The sequence below is a fragment of the Colias philodice genome, chromosome 18, assembly GCF_061535455.1.
Source record: "Colias philodice isolate Cphi_HAF_F1 chromosome 18, ilColPhil1 Martin Lab GWU primary, whole genome shotgun sequence".
In the NCBI taxonomy this organism is placed as follows: Eukaryota; Metazoa; Arthropoda; class Insecta; order Lepidoptera; family Pieridae; genus Colias; species Colias philodice.
This window is the reverse complement of record NC_143103.1, coordinates 9,251,601-9,272,091: the sequence shown is the minus strand read 5'-3', so window position 1 is coordinate 9,272,091 and position 20,491 is coordinate 9,251,601. Positions and strand designations below refer to the sequence as shown.

Genomic DNA, 20,491 nt, shown 5'->3' with positions numbered 1-20,491 from the left:
TGATAAACCTATTTTTTGGGCCAGTGTTATAGTTAGGTGCAGGAGGTTTTCACCTTTTGTTTCGGGGACGCCCGCAATTTCAATGTCGTTAAGTAGATTGTATTGCTCTGAGTCATTAAGACGTGATTTTAAAGAATCTATCTTTTTAGTTACAAATTTAATCGTAATTTCAATAGTAATGTCATTCAGGCGTTGTATGCTAGAAAATATCGAATTGATACTATTTCTAAATTATTGTGACAAGAAAGTTCGGTTACGGAGAAGTAGCTTATTATAGTGGCTATAAATATGTTCTTGAATTATGAGAAATTTTTAAAATGTTTTACCCACAAATCATGAAAAGTATTTTATTAGCAGCAATACCAAGCAGTCTGTTCATTTGACAGCTGATACAGTCTGCCACAACTTTGAACTCAAAGATCTTTGCACTCAGCACTCTGTCTACGACTCAGCACACAGACTCAGCATGTACCGGATTGGAACGAGATAGAAATATAAATAACAAGCGGCTGAGATAGAGAGGTAACTATTCTCCGTCAGATGATTCTGTAGTATTGACTTTAGATAAGATATTCGCTCTTTAATTTTAAGTTTATTAAAATTATACATTACACCTTACATACCTAAGTACTTACCTTATATTCATCCTTTGTAGATCGAATTGAATAAAATCGGTATCTATATATCTCCTGTCCTCCTATTGTTAAAAATTAGTAGGTCTAGGTACCTAGCCCCTAGGTACTTACTCTACAATCATCATATTATTAAGCGAAAACTTCAATCTTGATTATTTAATTAAGTGTGAAAACTGAAAACAGTCAACCTTCAAAAATTTTTAAACAAAAGAATATCGTATGAATATTATTGTGAATATTATTTAAACAAAATCTATGTAGATAGATATCCTGCAAAGATGGCACTTATCTACCATGACGTGCATTAGACCAATTAATAATTATTCAATAGGCTATCATGGGACATAAAAAAGAAATTTTAATTTAAATATGAGAAAGGAAAGGAACTAACTAAGTACGTATCTATATATATTCTTATCAGCTACATATAGATTATATTATACTCTTAAAGGTGCACTCACACACATCAGTCACCGTCAAGTCACCGATGACTGATCGGTGACGGTTTGTGTACGTATCCACAAACACCAGTCACCGTCATGTTGTCCGTCAGTCACGTCGGCGGTTTGACTGAATCATTGAACACATACATCAGGTTAGTCAGTGATTAGACGTGTGTCACGCTAGAGAACATGTAGCAATTGACGGTAGCACGACGCTGAGTGCTGACTGAACTGAGACGTGACGGCACCGGGTGAGTGGGGATAAAAGTATGGTACATGTATGGAAAGATTATTTGACGTGCCGGACCGGGGACGTCACTGATATGCGGCGATTACACCTAACGAGTACAGTGGCGAGTCAGTGTCCTCGGCCGAGTGCTCGGTTGGTATAAACACTTCAACGAGTGCTCGGCCGAGTACTCGGCCGAGAAGAGTGGCGAGACAGTCACTAGAATCCCAATTTGTTTACTCGGCCGAGTACCCACTCGCTATCCCGCTCGGCAGGTATAAACACGCACTCGTCGCGTCACTCGGCCACTCGCCACTCGTTCGTTTCGTCATTGTATTTTTTCAAAGAATTATTATTTTTATTTATTATTTCTAATAAATCCCACAATTCGTTTATAATATCTGGTAACAGCCGATTTAAAACCCGTTTAAATTCTTTTTTTTTTCGATCCATTGCAGACGTCCGCGTCGTGATCAAAACTGAACTGACTCGCCACTAGTGAAATACGTGTAAACACCCACTCGGTTCGGCAACTGTCTCGGCCGAGAGCGTATTTACTGACTCGCCACTGTACTCGTTAGGTGTAATCAGCGCAATAGATTTCGTGCCGGCGACTGTCGTGTGGGAACAGAGTCATACTAGAACTATTGATACATATTTTTTTTTAATCCTGTCCGGTGACGTGCCGTGACGGTGACTGATGTGTGTGAGTGCACCCTAAATGCCTGCAGTCTATTTGACAGTTACATAAATTTCTAACTACCCTCTCCGCTTTGCCCATCGTCAAGCCCGTCGTACATAAAATTATAAATAGCCTATAAGACTCACGGATCATGTACATCACAAACCAAATATTATATCTGTGATGTACATAATATAGAACGGTGGAAGAATTTTTGAAAAAGAATGACATTTAAATAAATTGTTCAATCTTATTATTATTAATTTAATTTGAATAGAGGGGTCCTGGGTTCGATTCCCGGTGGAGACGAAGAAAAAAAAATGTCTTGGTCTGGTAGGACACAGAAGGCTGATCACCTACTTGTCCCTAAAGAAAATCGATCAGTGTAACAGATGTATAATGCATCTGCCCCTTACCCCACTGGGGGACATGGGACTTCACTCTTAAGTCTACCACATGTACTACCTATACTAAATATTAGAACTGACTGAACTGTAAAACATAAATTAACGGCTACCAATAATAATAGGTTATTGTTGTTTGTGTGTAATTTAACGGTAGACCGTAGACGGTAGGTAGTTCGCAATATCGAAATTGAAAATATAGGTTGAAAATGTAGGTCTATCGTTTGAATTGCTTTACGTTTGTATTATTCCATCAATCGTACTATAATGAATGTCAGGGCGGGCCAAAAGTATTTTATAAAATTAAAAGAATAAAAACATAGTTAGGTACATATTATATATAAGTATTTTGTTTTGAAGGAGAGTGAAAATTAAATTTCCCAGTTTATTGCCTAATCTTGCACGCCTTGCAGTCACTGTAATTGCATAAACAATGCAAGGCAAACACGGACTAATTCCAACAAGAAAATATGTGATCTTATTCCTATAGGTATAGGGACTTATTTTAACATCTGAATCTATTTTTATTGTATATAATCGTCCTAATTTTGTGAGCGATGTTACGGCATTTCACAAGTCTTATTTATGTCGCAACTAGCATATAATTTCAGCCAAACTGAGCATTATTTTTCTTTGCAACGTTGAGCATAGAATAAAGTTATATACATAAATAATTTTCTGCAATAACCGTTCAATTTCACCATTACTTAGCCCTACCACTGCGGTTGTCATGTACACAGGCTAACAGAAACTGTAAACAAACCCTGCGATCGATATATTTCTGCTCACCACGTATTGGCTTTGCAGCTTTCACGACGACAACCTGTGTCTATAAAAATTCTAGGTATAAAAAAAAAAATCTGTCAAAATTTTGACTTGCACATTTTGGCGGGAAATGTTTTGTTGTTCGTCGTTCGAACGCGAATGAATAGTGTTGAGCTGCTGGATTTGAAAGTTGACAAACTGTGGAACAACGTGGCTTCCTGTATGGAGAAATGGTTCGGTGATAAACGGCTGTGGTTATTTGGTAACAACCTGCCGCTATTGCCGAGAAGGTGAGTGACCATGACCTTTTAATATTGCATGCGACTAATGTATACAATTTAAAATAATCAAGCTGTGATATGTTCTAAAAAAAACTAAACAACAACAAGTTTACCGTTTTTAAAGGTCGATCAATAGGTGAGTAATGATAATTCTGAATAAATATTCTATTAAATTATTTACAAAGCCAACTTCTACTACAAACATCCAAACGTAGATTTGCCAATTTCCTAAACGAAGCAGCGTATACCTATCTACCTATAAAGGTTACATTGGTACAGAATCAATATCGAAAAAATAAATAATTTTGAATTTACCTATAAGAAACGTAGGAAAAAACACACATTTTTTTTTGATAATGGTTTTGTATTGTTACCGATTTATATGTATAAATTACTAGCGGTCCGCCCCGGCTTCGCCCGTGGTACATGTTTACGTTTTCTCTACATAAGAACCATCCTCGTACTTCAAGGAATATAATAAAAAAAGAATTATCGAAATCGGTTCAGCCGTTCTCGAGTTATGCGCTTACCAACACATTTTGCGATTCATTCTTATATACAGGGTGGCCCGTTTATAGTGGTCCAAAAATTTTTTTCAGCTTGAGAGCATCATGAGTAATCATTTAAAACAAACTTTAGTTAAGCGAAAACTTATGGTTTAGAAATTATGATTTTTTTTTATAAATAATCCGGAGTTTCAATATTTTTGTCACAAAACCACTCTGTTATGAAAACTACTGGACCGAATTGCATGAAATTTGGTATAGGTATAGCGCAATAACCTACCTATCGCACTATAGGCTCATCTTGTGTAAATAATTAGACTACATTTTTTTATTTTGAAGATGTTACAATCGAAGGACAACTATGATTTTTTGTGTCAAGAATAACCCTATGTTAAGGTAGTTTTTAGCAGTACCAGCAAAATCTTGGTGGTACATTTTTTTTTCACAGGATTTTTTCGAAAAATCCATATTTTGCCGAGAAATTCAAAAAACTACAGAAAAAGTTAAAATAAAAAAATGCAGTCTAATTATTTACACAAGATGAGCCTATAGTGCGATAGGTAGGTTATTGCGCTATACCTATACCAAATTTCATTCAATTCGGTCCAGTAGTTTTCATAACAGAGTGGTTTTGTGACAAAAATATTGAAACTCCGGATTATTTATAAAAAAAATCATAATTTCTAAACCATAAGTTTTCGCTTAACTAAAGTTTGTTTTAAATGATTACTCATGATGCTCTCAACCTGAAAAAAATTTTTGGACCACTATAAACGGGCCACCCTGTATATATAAGAAGATGTACCTTGGCAATTGGCATACATTATTTTAATGTTTTATCTTGTAGAACTTGTCCACTAGCCACTAGTAGATAATTAAAACAAAGCAGATATTTTGATAATCGTCTATTATGCGGATCTTGTTGCATGAGTGCGAGCACACGCAAGCTAATCCGATTCGATTGCTATAAGTTACAATACAATAAAAATTCGAAAGCAAGTAAAGAAAAATAGGTAGCTAAGTATGTATTTATATTAAAACCATTTAGTCTACGTAATCATAGTGTATACTATGGTAGAATTATTGAGAAAATTCTAGATCTTATAAAGATTGTGCTTTAGTTAGAACTTAGAAATAAGAATTGCTATCGGTCACACGAATCACCTTCTAACGGCAATTATTAATAACGTCACGGATATTCATAAAATTTATGTTAGGTAGGTACTTATATTTAGGTAGGTAGGTAGGTACTTATATTTTGTGCTAACTGAAATTTAAGTAGATAACATGCTATTGTTTTTAGTAAGTAACTTAAAGCAGACCTTCAGAATAAATAATGGTTATGGTTTAATTACAAAAACCCAGTTGTTGTTTCGACAACTAATTATTCTTTATAATTTATATTCTTCGAGACAATAGTCCCCGTCCGCGTCGTGGTCGAAAAACTTTGGCAAAATATGTAGTTAGTAGTTAGTAGGGTAGGTAAATAAAATAAGTAATAACATTTATTTATTTATTTGTTCCGATACTCATTATTTTTAATGCAGTCTATAAATTTTTATGTATAGTGCATCAATAATATTCTATTTATCTCGTCATGTCAGCGTGGGACGTTCACTGCTGGACAAAGGCCTTCCTCAGGGTTTTCCACCACGCCCTGTCACCGGCGGCCTGCATCCAGCGGCTTCTGAATCTATCTCGTAGGGAAACTCCGAGCATTTATCTATTTAAAATAAAATTATCTATACATCCATACTAATATTATAAATGCGAAAGTAACTCTGTCTGTCTGTCTGTTACTCAATCACGCCTTAACTACCAATTTGCATGAAATTTGGTATAGAGATATTTTGATACCCGAGAAAGGACATAGGATAGGTTTTATCCCGGAAATCCTACGGGAACGGGTTTTTCTTTGAAAACGCGGGCGAAGCCGCGGGCGGAAAGCTAGTATTATATATCACAGAAAAAGGCAGGGTGCTCAGCTAGTAAAATTCTCACATCCCGTTTTTATTGCATTTTAGTCACAAAATGTAACATAATTATTTTGTGTATATTCTGTATATCTGGAAATGATAATCATCATTATTTTATAAGTCCACTGGCCTCCCAAATGTTTTTAGAAAAATGTCAAAATCAAAGTTTGCTGGGTTCATTGGTATTCATATTCATATAATTCCACTATGTGTGCTGACTTTCTTTCTTTCTAAACAGATAGCAAAGTTTCCGATCTAAAAAATATTTTTAATTTAATAGCAGCTATAGATGTAGATAATACTTCTAAGATGGTGCAGTTAGAAAAAAAAATAATTTTTTACAAAATGTTAGCACCTAAAGTAAAAAAATAACAATGGAAATTACCCAGTACTGATTGATTGTCCTGATTCGAGGTTGAAAAAATAAAAAAATATAAGCACTGTGTTACTCAATTACTTATTCCATAAAATGATGTTTGATTTCTATTTTTTTACCACTGACTACAAGGTAAGGTTCATATTGGTTCATTTATAATTTTTTTTATAAGAGTTGAATTTCGCGATAATTAATTGAATTATCTGCTATTGACTCGGTTCGTTGCTGAATTTATTTGCCTGATTTAACCATTTTTTTTTTTATAGTGGGGAAATCTTCCAAAGATACCCACGGCCCCCGGGGAAGGAGCCGTGGGTTATGTCGGATTCTTACCGACTAAAACCCCACTGTGTTCCGTCGAGCCTTTGTTAGAATTCTTCCGCGACCAGCCTGATTTAACCATAAAGAAATAATAATTTTTATACTCAATTTATTATTATCTTTTGTTGTACATGGCTTTATCGAAGTATTGCAAAATTAATTAATTAACATGTTTTACGTGACATTTTATTTTTCCTTTATCTAGTATCGTAATATTGGAATCACACCATTGGCATTGTTATGCAAAGGTTACATATTTTTTTATTACAAGTTTTGTATATTATTATCGTTACTAACTATTTTAAGAAATGAGGAAGTATACAAAATCACAGATTAGTTACTAAATAATTTCTGTCCGTCTTTTACGACATCGCGCCCGCGCCATTACTTGAAAGCAAAAAGTAATTCAAGCAAAGACTATAGTATGACTTTTCTTATTGAATTATTGTTTTATTAAATTTTTAATATCGTGTTAAAAAGCTCTTTCTGACGCAGACGGGTAAAAATAAAAGTAAGTACACACTGAACTGGGTAGAAAGTGTCAGTGACCCATGTTATGAATGCTGATTGCCAGTTACCATTGATAATAAGGTTTTCAGCAAGATTCACAGTCACTGTCATTTCTAACTAGGTGTAGGTACGTACAATATACAGACTAGATTCATATAAATAAATAGGTATATGAACGTTTGGATTATCAAATAAAAACAAATATATGAGCATTTGGATTATCAAATAAAAACAATTAATATATGAGCAATTGGATTATCAAATAAAAACAAATGGTACGCTACAACTCTACAAGACAAAGTCGCAAAGTAATAACAATGCAATCAGATACTTGTATTGTATTTCTGAGCATTATTGAGATAAATTGAATTAGTAGATCATAATCATACTTATTTTTCTTAAGTCTGGCTGTATAAACCACAACATTATGTTTGAAGTCGCGAGCCTTATAAATAAATTGATAAGCGTAAGAGATATAATATTATATTCTTTACCTTAACCATACTAAACCTATAGGTGGTTTGGTGGTTTGGTATCTGACCTAACTATAATTATTCCATAATTCTTATTTATTTACGTAATTACATATTAAATATTAATCAATTACGAAGGCTAGACAAGACAAGGCTTTTTGCTAGTTTCCTACGCGGATCGTATACAATTTATTACTGTTTATTAATTTTTTTGAACCTTTACGTTTGATTTATTGGTGTTGTATTTTAAAATGTTAACACAATATTATTACGGATATTACTATGCAAATAATATTCATAATTTAATACTACATAGAGTATCTTTAATTGCATTAATTAATTAAACATAAAGGTTAAGTAAGGTAACAATAAAAAATAGTGTTAAATATGAGGTTAAATATATGTAATTTAAATGCTTTTAAATGTTTACTAGGTTTCTAGATAAAATCTTCTGTTATTTTTTTTGTATTAATTATAATAAATAGTCTTGAATATTTTAATATATATAAATCTCTCTTTAATAATATAAATCTCGTTTCACAATGTTTGTCCTCAATGGACTCCTGTCTCCTAAACCACTTAACCGATTATAATAAAATTCGCACACCATGTGCAGTTCGATCCAACCACAGGCGAAGTCGGGGCGGACCGCTAGTTTATTTTATATGAATCAATACTGACCTCGGTCACTCACACTTTCTCCACAGTTCAGTGACTAGTAAAGAAAAACAAATGAATCAATATAATTACTGTGCTCATACAAATATTTACATACATAATATTTTATGCATACAACGTAGGTACCGTTTGTGTTTATCGTCATACGGGTAACTTTTCATCGCAGAATTTTGTTTTATACAGCCCTTTGGCCTTTCGTGAACAATAGTCCGTTGATTCGGCGTTGAATTGATTTTGAGAACAAGTTGTAAACCGACGGGGGAGCATAAATGCCTTTTTTGTTCAGAATTGGGGATTAAGATTTAATTATCAATAAAATGAGTGTATGTAACTACCTATATTAAATAATTGATTTGATTCTTAAGTGATTCATAAGCATATGCACGACGTGTGTAACAGTGTACGACCAATCTAAACCAAAAAGAACGATATCCTCATGTTCATCCATAATGAGAAGAATATATTGAAATGTCATCATTCTGTCAGCATTGTCCACAAAACTTCTTATCGTAATGTTTATTTAATAGCATTTTATTTGATTATGAGAAGCGAGTTTAAAGAAAAACCGATATTATAGTACCTTAAACGGGAATAATGCCCCAGAACAACAAAAGTTGACATATCGTGAGCGATCTCATTTATGGCCAAATTACAGTGATTCCAACAAATCATGAAAGGGGAAATCAATATTAGTATTATTTCCCCTTATGTTGTCTCTGCGAGGTATTTAATACGACTTTTGATTTATTTTGAAACTCAAACTTGGCTACTTAAGCTTGGCTAGGTACTTGTTCATAAAGAATTTTCCAGTTCACTGGTCTTAACTCTTAACCAATTTATCAAAGGAAATATGAAGTCTTTGTGTTATTGTGAACGAGTAGGTGAATCGTAAAGTATACAAAATGCTTTAATCTTTACTTTCTAGTCCATCAGTCCTCGGAATCACAGACACAATAGAAAATCTATTGTGTCGCGCCCCGATCGGGCCTTACGGTGGTCAATGGGCTAGAGAACAGTTTGAACAATAATTGCTACATCTTTACAAATTGTCTACATGATGAAATGAAGAGGTTTGATTTATTGTGATCGTTATACTCAAAAACTAGTTCACCGATTTTTATAATTCTTCCGCTTGTTCTAGTGATCTTCTAGTTATTATTTCTCATTTAAATTACTTATTTTAAATACCACATCACTATCTTACTTGTTTCTTGACTTTCTCCTAATACTTCTTAATTTTCTTGTTTCTCTACTATATTTTCATGTCATGATCTTACTACCATGACTGATTCTTACCATGTCCTTACCATAACTACAGATAATACTATACTAGAACATAACCATGTGTCACACGTCATCATCAACACCATCATCATCAGCCCATATACGTTCCCACTGCAGCTGGGACACGGGCCTCCCATTCTACATGTCGATTTCACGATGTTTTCCTTCACCATTCGAGCAGTGGTAATTTTAACACCTGACGATGAAACCGGTCGTAGTTTTTTGTAATAAAAATCTAAATAAAGTGGAACTAATGAATTGTGTGTTTCTTTATTATAAAATGCAGTTCCATCAAGAGGTATATAAAGTATAAATTATAATTTTAATACATCATTATTTAATTTATGACCAGATCGCGCGCCTCAAGCCGCGCGATGGAACGTTACGAGAAACTCGCCAAGCTTGGCGAGGGGTCCTATGGCCTGGTCTACAAGTGCAGGAATCGGGACACCGGTGAGATCGTCGCTATCAAGAAATTCGTGGAGAACGAAGACGATCCGCTGATCAGGAAAATTGCGCTGCGGGAGATTAGGATGCTCAAGGTAATATTATGAAAGCAAAGTATAATACCTGTTTACCGTAGTTAAAGGGTGCTATTTATGCAAGTGTGTGGAGGAGGGAAAGGTGCAATTCCAAAAAAGGGAAGATCTTCTACCAGGCTACCAGAAGGTGTGGTTGGAAAGGCCCCTGATAGATGTTCAGAAGTTGTATTTATGCTATGTAGCCATTGGTGTAATAGTTGTTCATTGTACGTTTATGTATGATGCGAAAACGTTTTCACTTGCGCGATTCTGAGATAGGTGTTGCTACTGGCTTAATTAGAAATAGGTTAATTTTATCAGAAATTACGAGTTATGGTATGTTTGTCTTCCTTTTTACATTTACAGCGATAGAATATCCTTTGCTAAACAGATTTCTAGAGATTTCGAAAACGAATGGTCTGGTTGTGTCTAATAGCCATCTTGGGCACCAGTTATCATAACTTTCTATATTTTATGTGACAAGAGGATTTATCTCTACTTTCCCTTCAAATGGTAGTACAATTTTAGTAAATTTATATTATATGCAACACCTTACTGGAAACTATTCCAGTAAGGTTTTGCATATAATATAATTATTAATAGTACAGTGGTAAACTTGTGAGCGTAGAACCAAGGCTGTGGGTTCCTGTTTTCAATTCCTGGTGGAGACTGAAAAGATTTCACCCATGTGACGTATATAAAATCGTTCAGTGAAACAGATACATAACGCATTTGTCCCCATACCCCTCAAAGGACAATTGGGACGTCACTTAACACTGATGAAGTATTTATATTTTATATCAAACTAGCGGTCCGCCCCGGCTTCGCCCGTGGTACATATTTACGTTTTCTCTACATATAAACCATCCTCGTACTTCAAGGAATATAATAAAAAAAGAATTATCGAAATCGGTTCAGCCGTTCTCGAGTTATGCGCTTACCAACACATTTTGCGATTCATTTTTATATATAAGATTTAAACGTATCAATAAATTAATGTTATAGACTTCAAAAAATTGCATAAACTATTAGCACATATAATCTATTAGTAAATATAGAGATCCTTTTATCAGGCAATATATTAGGAAGGTCGTTTATTTTCGGCTTACCATTAATGTTGTAAAGGTCAGGGTTGCAAGTCTAAGTTGCTATTCCGACACGCGGAAAGTATCAATCATTCTAATCGTTTATTAGAGTCTAGTATCTATGGTAGAGTTTAGCGAACGATTGACGCAGGTAGAATATTATCTGCAATTATTATTACTGCCAATTGATGTTCGTATGAATTATTAAGATAAAATTAAAATATTTTATGATAATTTGAAGGCGTTCAAAAATAATTAAATAATTCATGGAAAATGTCAGCGTCCGAAGCCAAACATGTTTGGTGCAATATAAACGTGAATATTAGTATCACTAATGATAAATTTCTTATAAATGTATGTATCACATAAATACATAGACTATTTTAAATAAATTTGTTAGGTATTTGTAGCACACAGTACCACCATGCACATTGCACATGCACCACTTGGACAAAGGGCGGGCGTGCGTATCGAATCTTCAAAGCTCGTCGGTCCTACTAGCTTCAAGGAATATATATTCTTATATATTCTTACATAAACACATTTTTAAAGAAAAACATATACTTATCTACAAGTTAAATAATAACTGTGATATTTTTTAGAGTAAGTATAACGAATATTCATTACACCAAAGTATGGTTCTTTATTCTTTTCAAACTTTTCCTTCGCCCCAAGTTAGTTGTCGAGGAAAATTGCAAAATAAGGACTCGGCTGATAAAAATATTTTTTTTTTTATTTTACGTAGGCCTAGGCTCATCAAAGATTGGAATGACCTCGGTTTAAAAATCTCACTTTAGTGCAATTTTATCCACCAAACTGTCTTGTTTGTTTGTCTAGAATCTGAAACACCCGAACCTGGTGAACCTCATTGAAGTGTTCCGACGAAAGCGGAAGCTGCATTTAGTCTTCGAGTACTGTGACCACACTGTATTGCATGAGATGGAAAAATACCCAGCAGTAAGTATAAGCTTAAATATATGTTATTTATTTTATTGTTTCTATAGAAAAAAATCTGATATTTAATGAATAAATTAGCTACTAATACGGTAAAAGGAATGGTGTGTAGACTATGAACAAAAAATAAATATCAATAAAAAACCAAATAGGTAACAATTTTATTAAATTAAAAAAAACAACGCATATGCCGAAGAGAACATAACATAACATAATTGAGAAAGTCCGTCGACCTCGAATAAATTGGTTAACAACAATAAAACAAAAACTTTACTTATTATGTGAGTAAACACCATGAATATTTGATCAATAATAAGAAAAAATCTCGTCAAATTATATAATATTAATCATTACGACATTAAACCATTATTCATACTTTTGTGAAACACGAATAAATCACGCTTGTACTTTAGTTTTTTCAAGCACAAAACTTAAGCCCTTCTCACACGAGTCGTAGTCGTCTCGTAAGCATATTGTCAAGATATAAGACAGATAAGACCGCAGGTTTTCTACAGACGCATAATTGTTACAGGTTTTTCAGGACTTCAATTGAAAGCATGGCATTTGTATTTTTTATGACTTTAAAGATCTTACTTTCTCTTTACACGAAGATAATCTTTTTATAAGTCGTTAGTAGTAAAAACTAAAGTTAACTGTAGAAAGCGACTTATTTCATTGGGCACATCGATACATTGAAAATATAAACAATCAAGAAAAAATTGGTTTGTTCGTGAAGCTACTGCTTCGCCCAGCGGCCACGCATACGATACGAGTTACGACGACGCGACGTCCGCGTCGCGTCCTGTGCGAAGGGGCTTTTTAGTTTTTACTTTACGTTAACTAAGCTTTAGTTTAGTAAGGGCACAGATAATAATATAACACTATACTGTAGAGACACTAAAGTGATTGGCATTATAGAACAAAGCTAATCAAGACTCAAGAGTATTTAGGATAGACGTCCTACAGATCAAAATTTACCAAACATCCATATTCCACAAAATAAATTTACAACACACAGCCATCACATTCTTGTTGACATTATAGACTTATCCTCAAATAGAGCCACTATATCCACGTTCCAAATACGTAACATGTGTGCATATAATATTGCACACTTATCTGTCGACATAGTCACACGTTCACGTGAGAGCCACTCACGTGTAACCTTAGAAATGCGGCTGATTTTTTTTTAATTATCACCTATTACGTCAAGGCAGTGGCGCGAAAAGTTTAGGGCTGACAGCCGAGTTGTTTTTTTTCTCGGTTATGGCAATGAGCAACAGCCGAGTTGATGTTTTTTTGTTTTTTTTTTGAATCGTTAACTTTTTTTTGTTTTATAAAGCTGATTACATTCGTAAGTGGAACATATTTTGTCCTATTATTTTTAAGTTACCAATAATTATGTTATATTATGGCATTATCGCAATCATTTGATTTTTTCTAGTTTATTATAATCTTATATTGTAAAAGTTCTCCATTCATGAATTAAAATTTAAATATAAAATTCAAATACTTCAGTCACAATAAGAATTGCATTGTTACTTATAGTATATATTTACTACATATAATTAAAAGTTAAAACCATAATCAATAGTAAGCATAAGTTATAGTAAGCGGAACGCGAGCGAGCGAAGCGAGAAAAATTCGTAGGCCGCGTAGCAGCAATGAAAATATGAGCCAATAACTGGAAATGGCCGTCCTAATCAATGTAACGATTGCTTAACCAATTGCATACGGCTTAATTACGCGAAACGAGTTATTTTCGACACGGCCTCACGTGCTGTTTTTCACCTTGTGTTGAATTAAATATAATATTATCTTTATCTGATATAACTACATATTACAATAATTATTATCGATGACAATTTGTTCGTGTTGAAATTATTAACCTTTTTTCATAGGTATTATATGACTATATGTTAAATATTTTATAATAACGAAAATATTCAAGCAGACACATTAGGTATCCCTACCTAAATTTATATGAACGTATTTTTGAAGTAAGTACCTACGACATGAATTATTGTTTTTTTACCGAAGATAAACAATTAATTCTAGACACGAAAAACAAGAATAATTGTTTGGCTCAATTATAAACGTACGAAAACATTATTTTTTATATTTATTGAGGGTAATTTGCTTCCATAAAATGAACTTCCTAATAAATATTTTTTTAATGTTTTGTTACCTATAACGTAATTACTATAAAAAACTGAAAAAAACTGTTCCGATTGAACCAAAATTAAAAGAAGAGCCTTTGAACGATACTACTTACAAAAATTTGAAATACTTAATAATATATCCCAATGAATCCAGACGTTGAAAATGCACCTATAATAATCATGCTACACACACGCAAAAATTAGTTTTTTTTTTTAATATTATGTAATATAAGAATTACAATTTGATTTTGTAGGTATAAACATTTCCTAGAGTACTTTTAACCTCGACACATTAACTGAAATAATAAATTGTTAACAGAATCAATAAACCCAGTTTTAGCTATAAAACGGTAGTCTTTCAGTTTTACATAATAGAAATCGTTTGAATGCCTGTCAATAAACTTGAGGTTCAAGTTGAAATGAAATAGACCGGATAATTTATTAACAATAATGAATTTGGAAGGTTAAAAACTAAATGTAAATTGTATAACGTCGATCAATATTTTAAATAGGTAGGTACTTGGAAAGTTACAAATAAACATTTTTATTGGTAGCGAGTAAAAAAAGAGCGTGTGTGCCGAGCACACGTGTCAGAAGTGGAACTTCTTTAGCAAGATTCAAAGATATGAAAATCGTCGCCTTATTCCATGACATGACGGTATTGGCATGACGCGACCTTGAAATTTTACTCTCAACGCGCCTCAAGAAGTTTCACTTCAAAAATGAAACATTTAATTGACTCCACCAAAAAAAAAATAGAGAACACAAAGTCTGTCTTTAATTTAATTTATACCTCAAAAAAAACTATACAATAATAACTACAAGTAATTTATACGATTATAAATACCAAGAAGTCAATTTATGGCGTGAGTGACTCAATCTAGAGATCGAGAGATTCCTTTTATGGGAAGATTTATTTTATTTTTCCGCAATAAGATCTGTCAGACAGAATATGTTAAATCATCCGCATTTCCTACTACTTGCGAAAATTATTGGATTTTACTTTTTAACAAAAAGTCGAGAAGGTAGTATAAAATTTGCAAAATTACAGCAATTACAGTTACCTACCTAATTAGATCAGCATAAAATTTGCAAAATGCATGTACACAAAGATTAAGGACTGGATTTTTAATTCAAATTCTAAACTTTTTCTTTGACGTAAACTTTAATACGTGTATAAGAATTCTGTTTTTGTTTTTATGAACAGCCTTCTATTACCAATATCGCATCTACCGAGAAGAACCGGTAAAGAACTTATATTTTAAAGTCCCACGAACTACTATCGACACATGGACCACTTATCCCAGCTACCACGTGCGTGAAGCCACGTGATAAAGCTAACTAAAGAAAACGTGATTCTCTCTAATAATGTGCAATATTACGACCTTCCACACTCTTCTCTATCTTGCACAAACATCCTAAAGTCGAATATTGAAATGTAGGCTTACAACATGCAGCTGTCGTAAATCTTTATCAATTATAATTTATAATCGTTATAATGCGTTATTTCGTAATGAAGTAATGTCTCCGCTGCATCTTGGAACCTTGCAGCCTTTTATGTATTGTTTGGGTAAAGCGCCATTTTTTTATCTACAACCTTTTTATTATTCCAAGAGAAATCATTGGTTCTTCCTCGATTGACTTCATAACTTGTAAAGTATGATTTTCATGTAATTGGATAAACTTATTAAGAAATTATCTGCAAGTTAATTAGTTAGCTTTTTTAAGAATAACGCAAGCCACAAAATATATTAAAATTTTTAACAATTATTAAAAACACGTTGCACACTATGGAGATATAATTCACGAATTTTTATAGTAAAATTTTAAGCAAACAATAATCAGATAAAATATATCGGATTGTTTGTTTTAATGCGGGAGCTATTTACAAACATGAAAATAATATTAATTCAACTATAATAAACGAATTACGGTTGTGTTTTAAATGAAAATACTTCATTAATAATTAATTTTCGAATAATGTTTAACTTATTCCTGTAATTAAATAATAAAAACATTTATTATCTCCTATGTTTTATATCTACATAAAAATTTTAATAAATAGAGCGAATCAATTGCCGTGCAAAAGCAGCTCAATCTATGTGTGCGATAAATTCGCTTAGCAATAGCTTCGCGAGGCTGCTTGCTCTGCATAAGTTCATCTAATAACACCAAGAACACGTCCACCAGGGCTGCCCCGAACTGCTGTCAAAGCAGATCATCTGGCAGACGCTGCAGGGCGTCGCGTACTGCCACCGGCACAACTGCATCCACCGCGATGTGAAGCCGGAGAACATCCTACTGACCAGCGATGGTGTGGTCAAGCTGTGCGACTTTGGCTTCGCTAGGATGATCAGTGCGTATTTTAGTGTGTAGAAATGTGCCATAATTAATTGTGAACATTTTGCATGCTTTTTTTGTTGTTTTATCTTAGTTCAGCTAGGCTATTCTGTAAAAAACACGCCCGAACTCGCATCTCACCTGAGTGAGTCGACTCACTTCACTTTCGAACGTTCGAGTTTTTGGTTTCGCATTCTGTAAACATCCGCTCGGCAGAGGCGAAGCGAAGTGAGTCTCACTTCGAAACTCACTTGCTTAGTGAAGGGATCTTATAGATTTGAATTTATCGACATTGTTATTATCTTTAAAATGCGGCAATTTAACACATATTGAAGACATAATAACACTTTAGTATTGTACCGTGGGTGGAATTAAACTAAAATTGCAATTTTACACTGATAAATTCTTTAAAATCAAAATAATTCTAGCGTCACTGAAAAAAAAAGGACGATTGTCTGTGGTTCGTTTGACGTTTGTTTATTTCTCAAGTCACAACATAGTCACAAGTGGTTTTTTGTACCTAATTTTAAAGTGTTTCGGGTTGCATTCTTTCTAAAAGTTTTGTTGGAGTTTTAGTAAATGTTTGAGTTTGGCTTTATTAAGGGGGCGCATAAAGCAAAATAACCAATCTTCTATTAGATGATACGTGTAATATGCAAGACCAAATCTAAAAAATAAAATATATATCAAACTAGATGATATGTTCAACGATTCTGTTTAATCAAAAACATAAAATATTAAACAATTATATTAAAACATTTGCAAGATATTTGTCAGAGCATTTTGTGTAATTATTTTTAGTTTTGGTTTTATCTGCGATAAACCACTTTTATCGTGACAAAATCAAACGTTTATCTCGAGAAAAAAAGAGCGCCAAAAGTGGTTTATCGCAGATAAAACCAAAACTAAAAGTAATTACACAAAATGCTCTGACAAATATCTTGCAAATGTTTTAATATAATTGTTTATGAAAAAAAAATCATAATAAGTATTACCATGTCAAGTAGAAAACGTAAAAGTGTGAAAATTAGAGCTAACTTGGTGATTTTTTTTTATCGATTAAATTTTAATATTTTATGTTTTTGATTAAACAGAATCGTTGAACATATCATCTAGTTTGATATAGGTATATTTTATTTTTTAGATTTGGTCTTGCATATTACACGTATCATCTAATAGAAGATTGGTTATTTTGCTTTATGCGCCCCCTTAAGTTGTTGTGTAATTGGTGTTGTAGCGACGACAAGCCAATTTATGAGTTATCGAATTTCAAGTGTAGTACCTACTAAGAAAGTTCACACCACAGGTTCACACGGTAAATCGTATATAAACAGTTTGTGTGCTATGCATTGACTGTTACAGGCTTGTCGGGACGCGGGTTGGTCGCATAGGTTGAATATTAATTACATACGGATAAATATATGTAGTTAACGAAATATATTAATATAACCTGTGCCTAGTTATTTCATTCTTTCATTACACCCGCATATAACAAGCCCCTACAGTGTTAAACGTGTTGCATAAATTATTTAAAGGAGAAAACTGCAAAAATAACAACTATGAGGTGAGTAATGTGATTCTTGTATTTAACTAAAATATTATCTTAAACAACAAGCTTATTGAAATATTTAACTTAAAATCTTAAACATTGTAGCTCCATGGAAAGGTCGTCTCATCCCTCCCGTGCCCAAGTAGAGTATCTAGTCGACTATCTTGGCAAACATCCTAGCTTAGCCAAGGGTTTTTCAAAAGTCCCGAGCGCTAGAGACGAAGCTAGAAAAACATGGGAGGAGTTGACTATCAAATTAAATAGCTTGGGAGGCTGCACTAAAACATGGAAACAGTGGACAAAGGTAGGCAATAGGCATATAGAAAACTATTCATCTTATACCGTGTAGATATCTGGCTTACCTACATAATAATAAACTTTTAATTTTGCTTTAGTATTGGTCTGACAAAAAGAGTGCCGTGAAGAAAAAAGCTGCCCTAAGATACCGGGCACGCAATAAGACTGGTGGTGGATGTGAATCGGTGGTGGAGCTTTCAAAGGTGGAGGAGAAAATACTCACATTAATGGGCGGGGAAGGTTTTGCAATTGGTGATAGGCATTTGGAAATTAATCCATTTGAAGTAAGCTATTGTTATCGATTTTGTTGATCCGATACATGTATATATGTAAAATATAATTATTCAATGTCATGTTCTTTTTTTAGGAAATCCCCGTCCTTACTGATGCCAACGAAAGCCCCACATTGCTGACTTCATCTATGATAAATGAAACCACAACTATTGTAAGTAAATACCTAGTGTATTAATAAAATATAACTTAAAAATAAACAACTTATTAGTAAATGTTTCTTATATTGTTCTAGGAATACCAAGTCTTGGATGAGACTGCTATAAATATGGAAAATGTTAGAATGGCAGATACTGAGGTATATATTAATAAGATATTATGAAAATGGTACTTTTTTATTGATTCCAGTATTTGAAATACTATGTTTTTTTTTCAGAGACCTCAACTAATTCAGCAATATGTTGACTGTATCCCGAATCCCGAACCTTCCCCTGCTCATACACCACCGAGAGCGGAGGTAACGAGCCCTCTGCAAGCAGTTACCCCCTCTGGCTCAGGCAACTTTCCTGCTCGACGTCGATTGAACGTCGCGGGTCCATCACCACGTCGTACTACAAGTAATTATGAGATTTATGAATTTATTTACAATATTTATAATCCATACTATAATATTATAAATGCGAAAGTAACTCTGTCTGTCTGTCTGTTACTCAATCACGCCTTAACTACTGAACCAATTTGCATGAAATTTGGTATAGAGATATTTTGATACCTATGTTTTTTTTTTATACTTGTACAAACGTGACCATACATACCTATTTACCTCTTTTATAAATTGTAATTTTTATTTAATTGTTTTTGTTCATTGTAAATTATTTTGTTGTTTTTGCCTTGTATTTTTGTGTGTAAATGTATTTTCTTTCTTTCTTTCTTTCTTTCTGATACACGAGAAAGGACATAGGATAGGTTTTTTCCCGGAAATCTTACGGGAACGGGTTTTTCTTTGAAAATGCGGGCGAAGCCGCGGGCGGAAAGCTAGTCAACAATAAAAATTTGGAAATACATACAAATAAAACTAAATAATACTTGATAATGAATTAAGGAAATAATAATAACATCAGAAGACTCGTCAAAAATGCGTCACCGGTGGAAATAATAATAAATTAATATTTATTTTTACGTTTCAGGGTCATCGAGTCGTCCACAACAACGGCAAAGAAGACGATCACCTCCATCACAAAGGCGGCAATCTCAATTAACAACCTTTACCGAAAGGTTTCTTAGCTTGGAAGAGCAACGGATTGAGATTGACCGTCGCTACTGTGAGTTACAGGAGGTGATGGTCAACTCACAAAGGGAGACCAACAGAATGATAGCAGAGGGCCTGATTGCCGTCGGGGAAGGTCTTAAATTATTAGCTGATAATTTAAAAAAATAAAATACTTTTATACTTAAATACATTTATTAGTTCTTAACTTATTTTAGTAGTAAAAAATTATCTGTGGTTTTACATACAGTTTCTTAATTTACTAACATTAGTTTATAAGCCCTAATTGAGTTACTAACACCTATGAATATAATTTTCCGGAATAAATAATTTGCATTGATTTTTGATTGAATTAATTACAATTACCGCGTGTTCCTTGCCCTCCATAATTCATTTATCAATCTTTGTCTACATAGCTGACCAAGTGCAGTTTCATTGGGTACATCCTCATTTGAAGCTACACTTTGTCTGGTCCTATGAAAACCAGCCTCAACCTCTATCTCTGAATTGAATATGGCTGGA

At 33.5% G+C, this 20,491-nt stretch overlaps 3 protein-coding genes across 4 annotated transcripts in view; all 3 read left to right on the top strand.

Annotated features, from left to right (window-relative positions):
* Positions 1-20,491, top strand: part of Hrd3 (HMG-coA reductase degradation 3) — a 215,875-nt gene that overhangs the window by 108,590 nt on the left and 86,794 nt on the right. The gene's annotated exons all lie outside the window — the stretch shown is intronic.
* The window catches only part of LOC149480681 (cyclin-dependent kinase-like 4), a 29,418-nt gene continuing 12,081 nt past the window's right edge, over positions 3,155-20,491 (top strand). The window contains exons 1-4 of the mRNA XM_089706722.1: positions 3,155-3,448; positions 9,916-10,105; positions 12,007-12,126; positions 16,476-16,641. Coding sequence (XP_089562848.1) covers positions 3,318-3,448; positions 9,916-10,105; positions 12,007-12,126; positions 16,476-16,641 — 607 coding nt within the window. The 5' untranslated portion in view covers positions 3,155-3,317. The remainder of the gene's footprint in view (positions 3,449-9,915; positions 10,106-12,006; positions 12,127-16,475; positions 16,642-20,491) is intronic.
* LOC149480682 (uncharacterized) lies at positions 18,170-20,140 on the top strand. Of its 2 annotated transcripts, XM_089706725.1 has the most exons (7): positions 18,170-18,189; positions 18,280-18,478; positions 18,570-18,755; positions 18,839-18,916; positions 18,998-19,060; positions 19,139-19,319; positions 19,890-20,140. In XM_089706725.1, the coding sequence occupies exons 1-7, from the start codon at positions 18,185-18,187 to the stop codon at positions 20,138-20,140; spliced, it is 963 nt and encodes a 320-aa protein (XP_089562851.1). In that variant the 5' UTR covers positions 18,170-18,184. The 2 variants fall into 2 exon arrangements, with proteins under 2 accessions (XP_089562851.1, XP_089562852.1); XM_089706726.1 differs by lacking the exon at positions 18,570-18,755.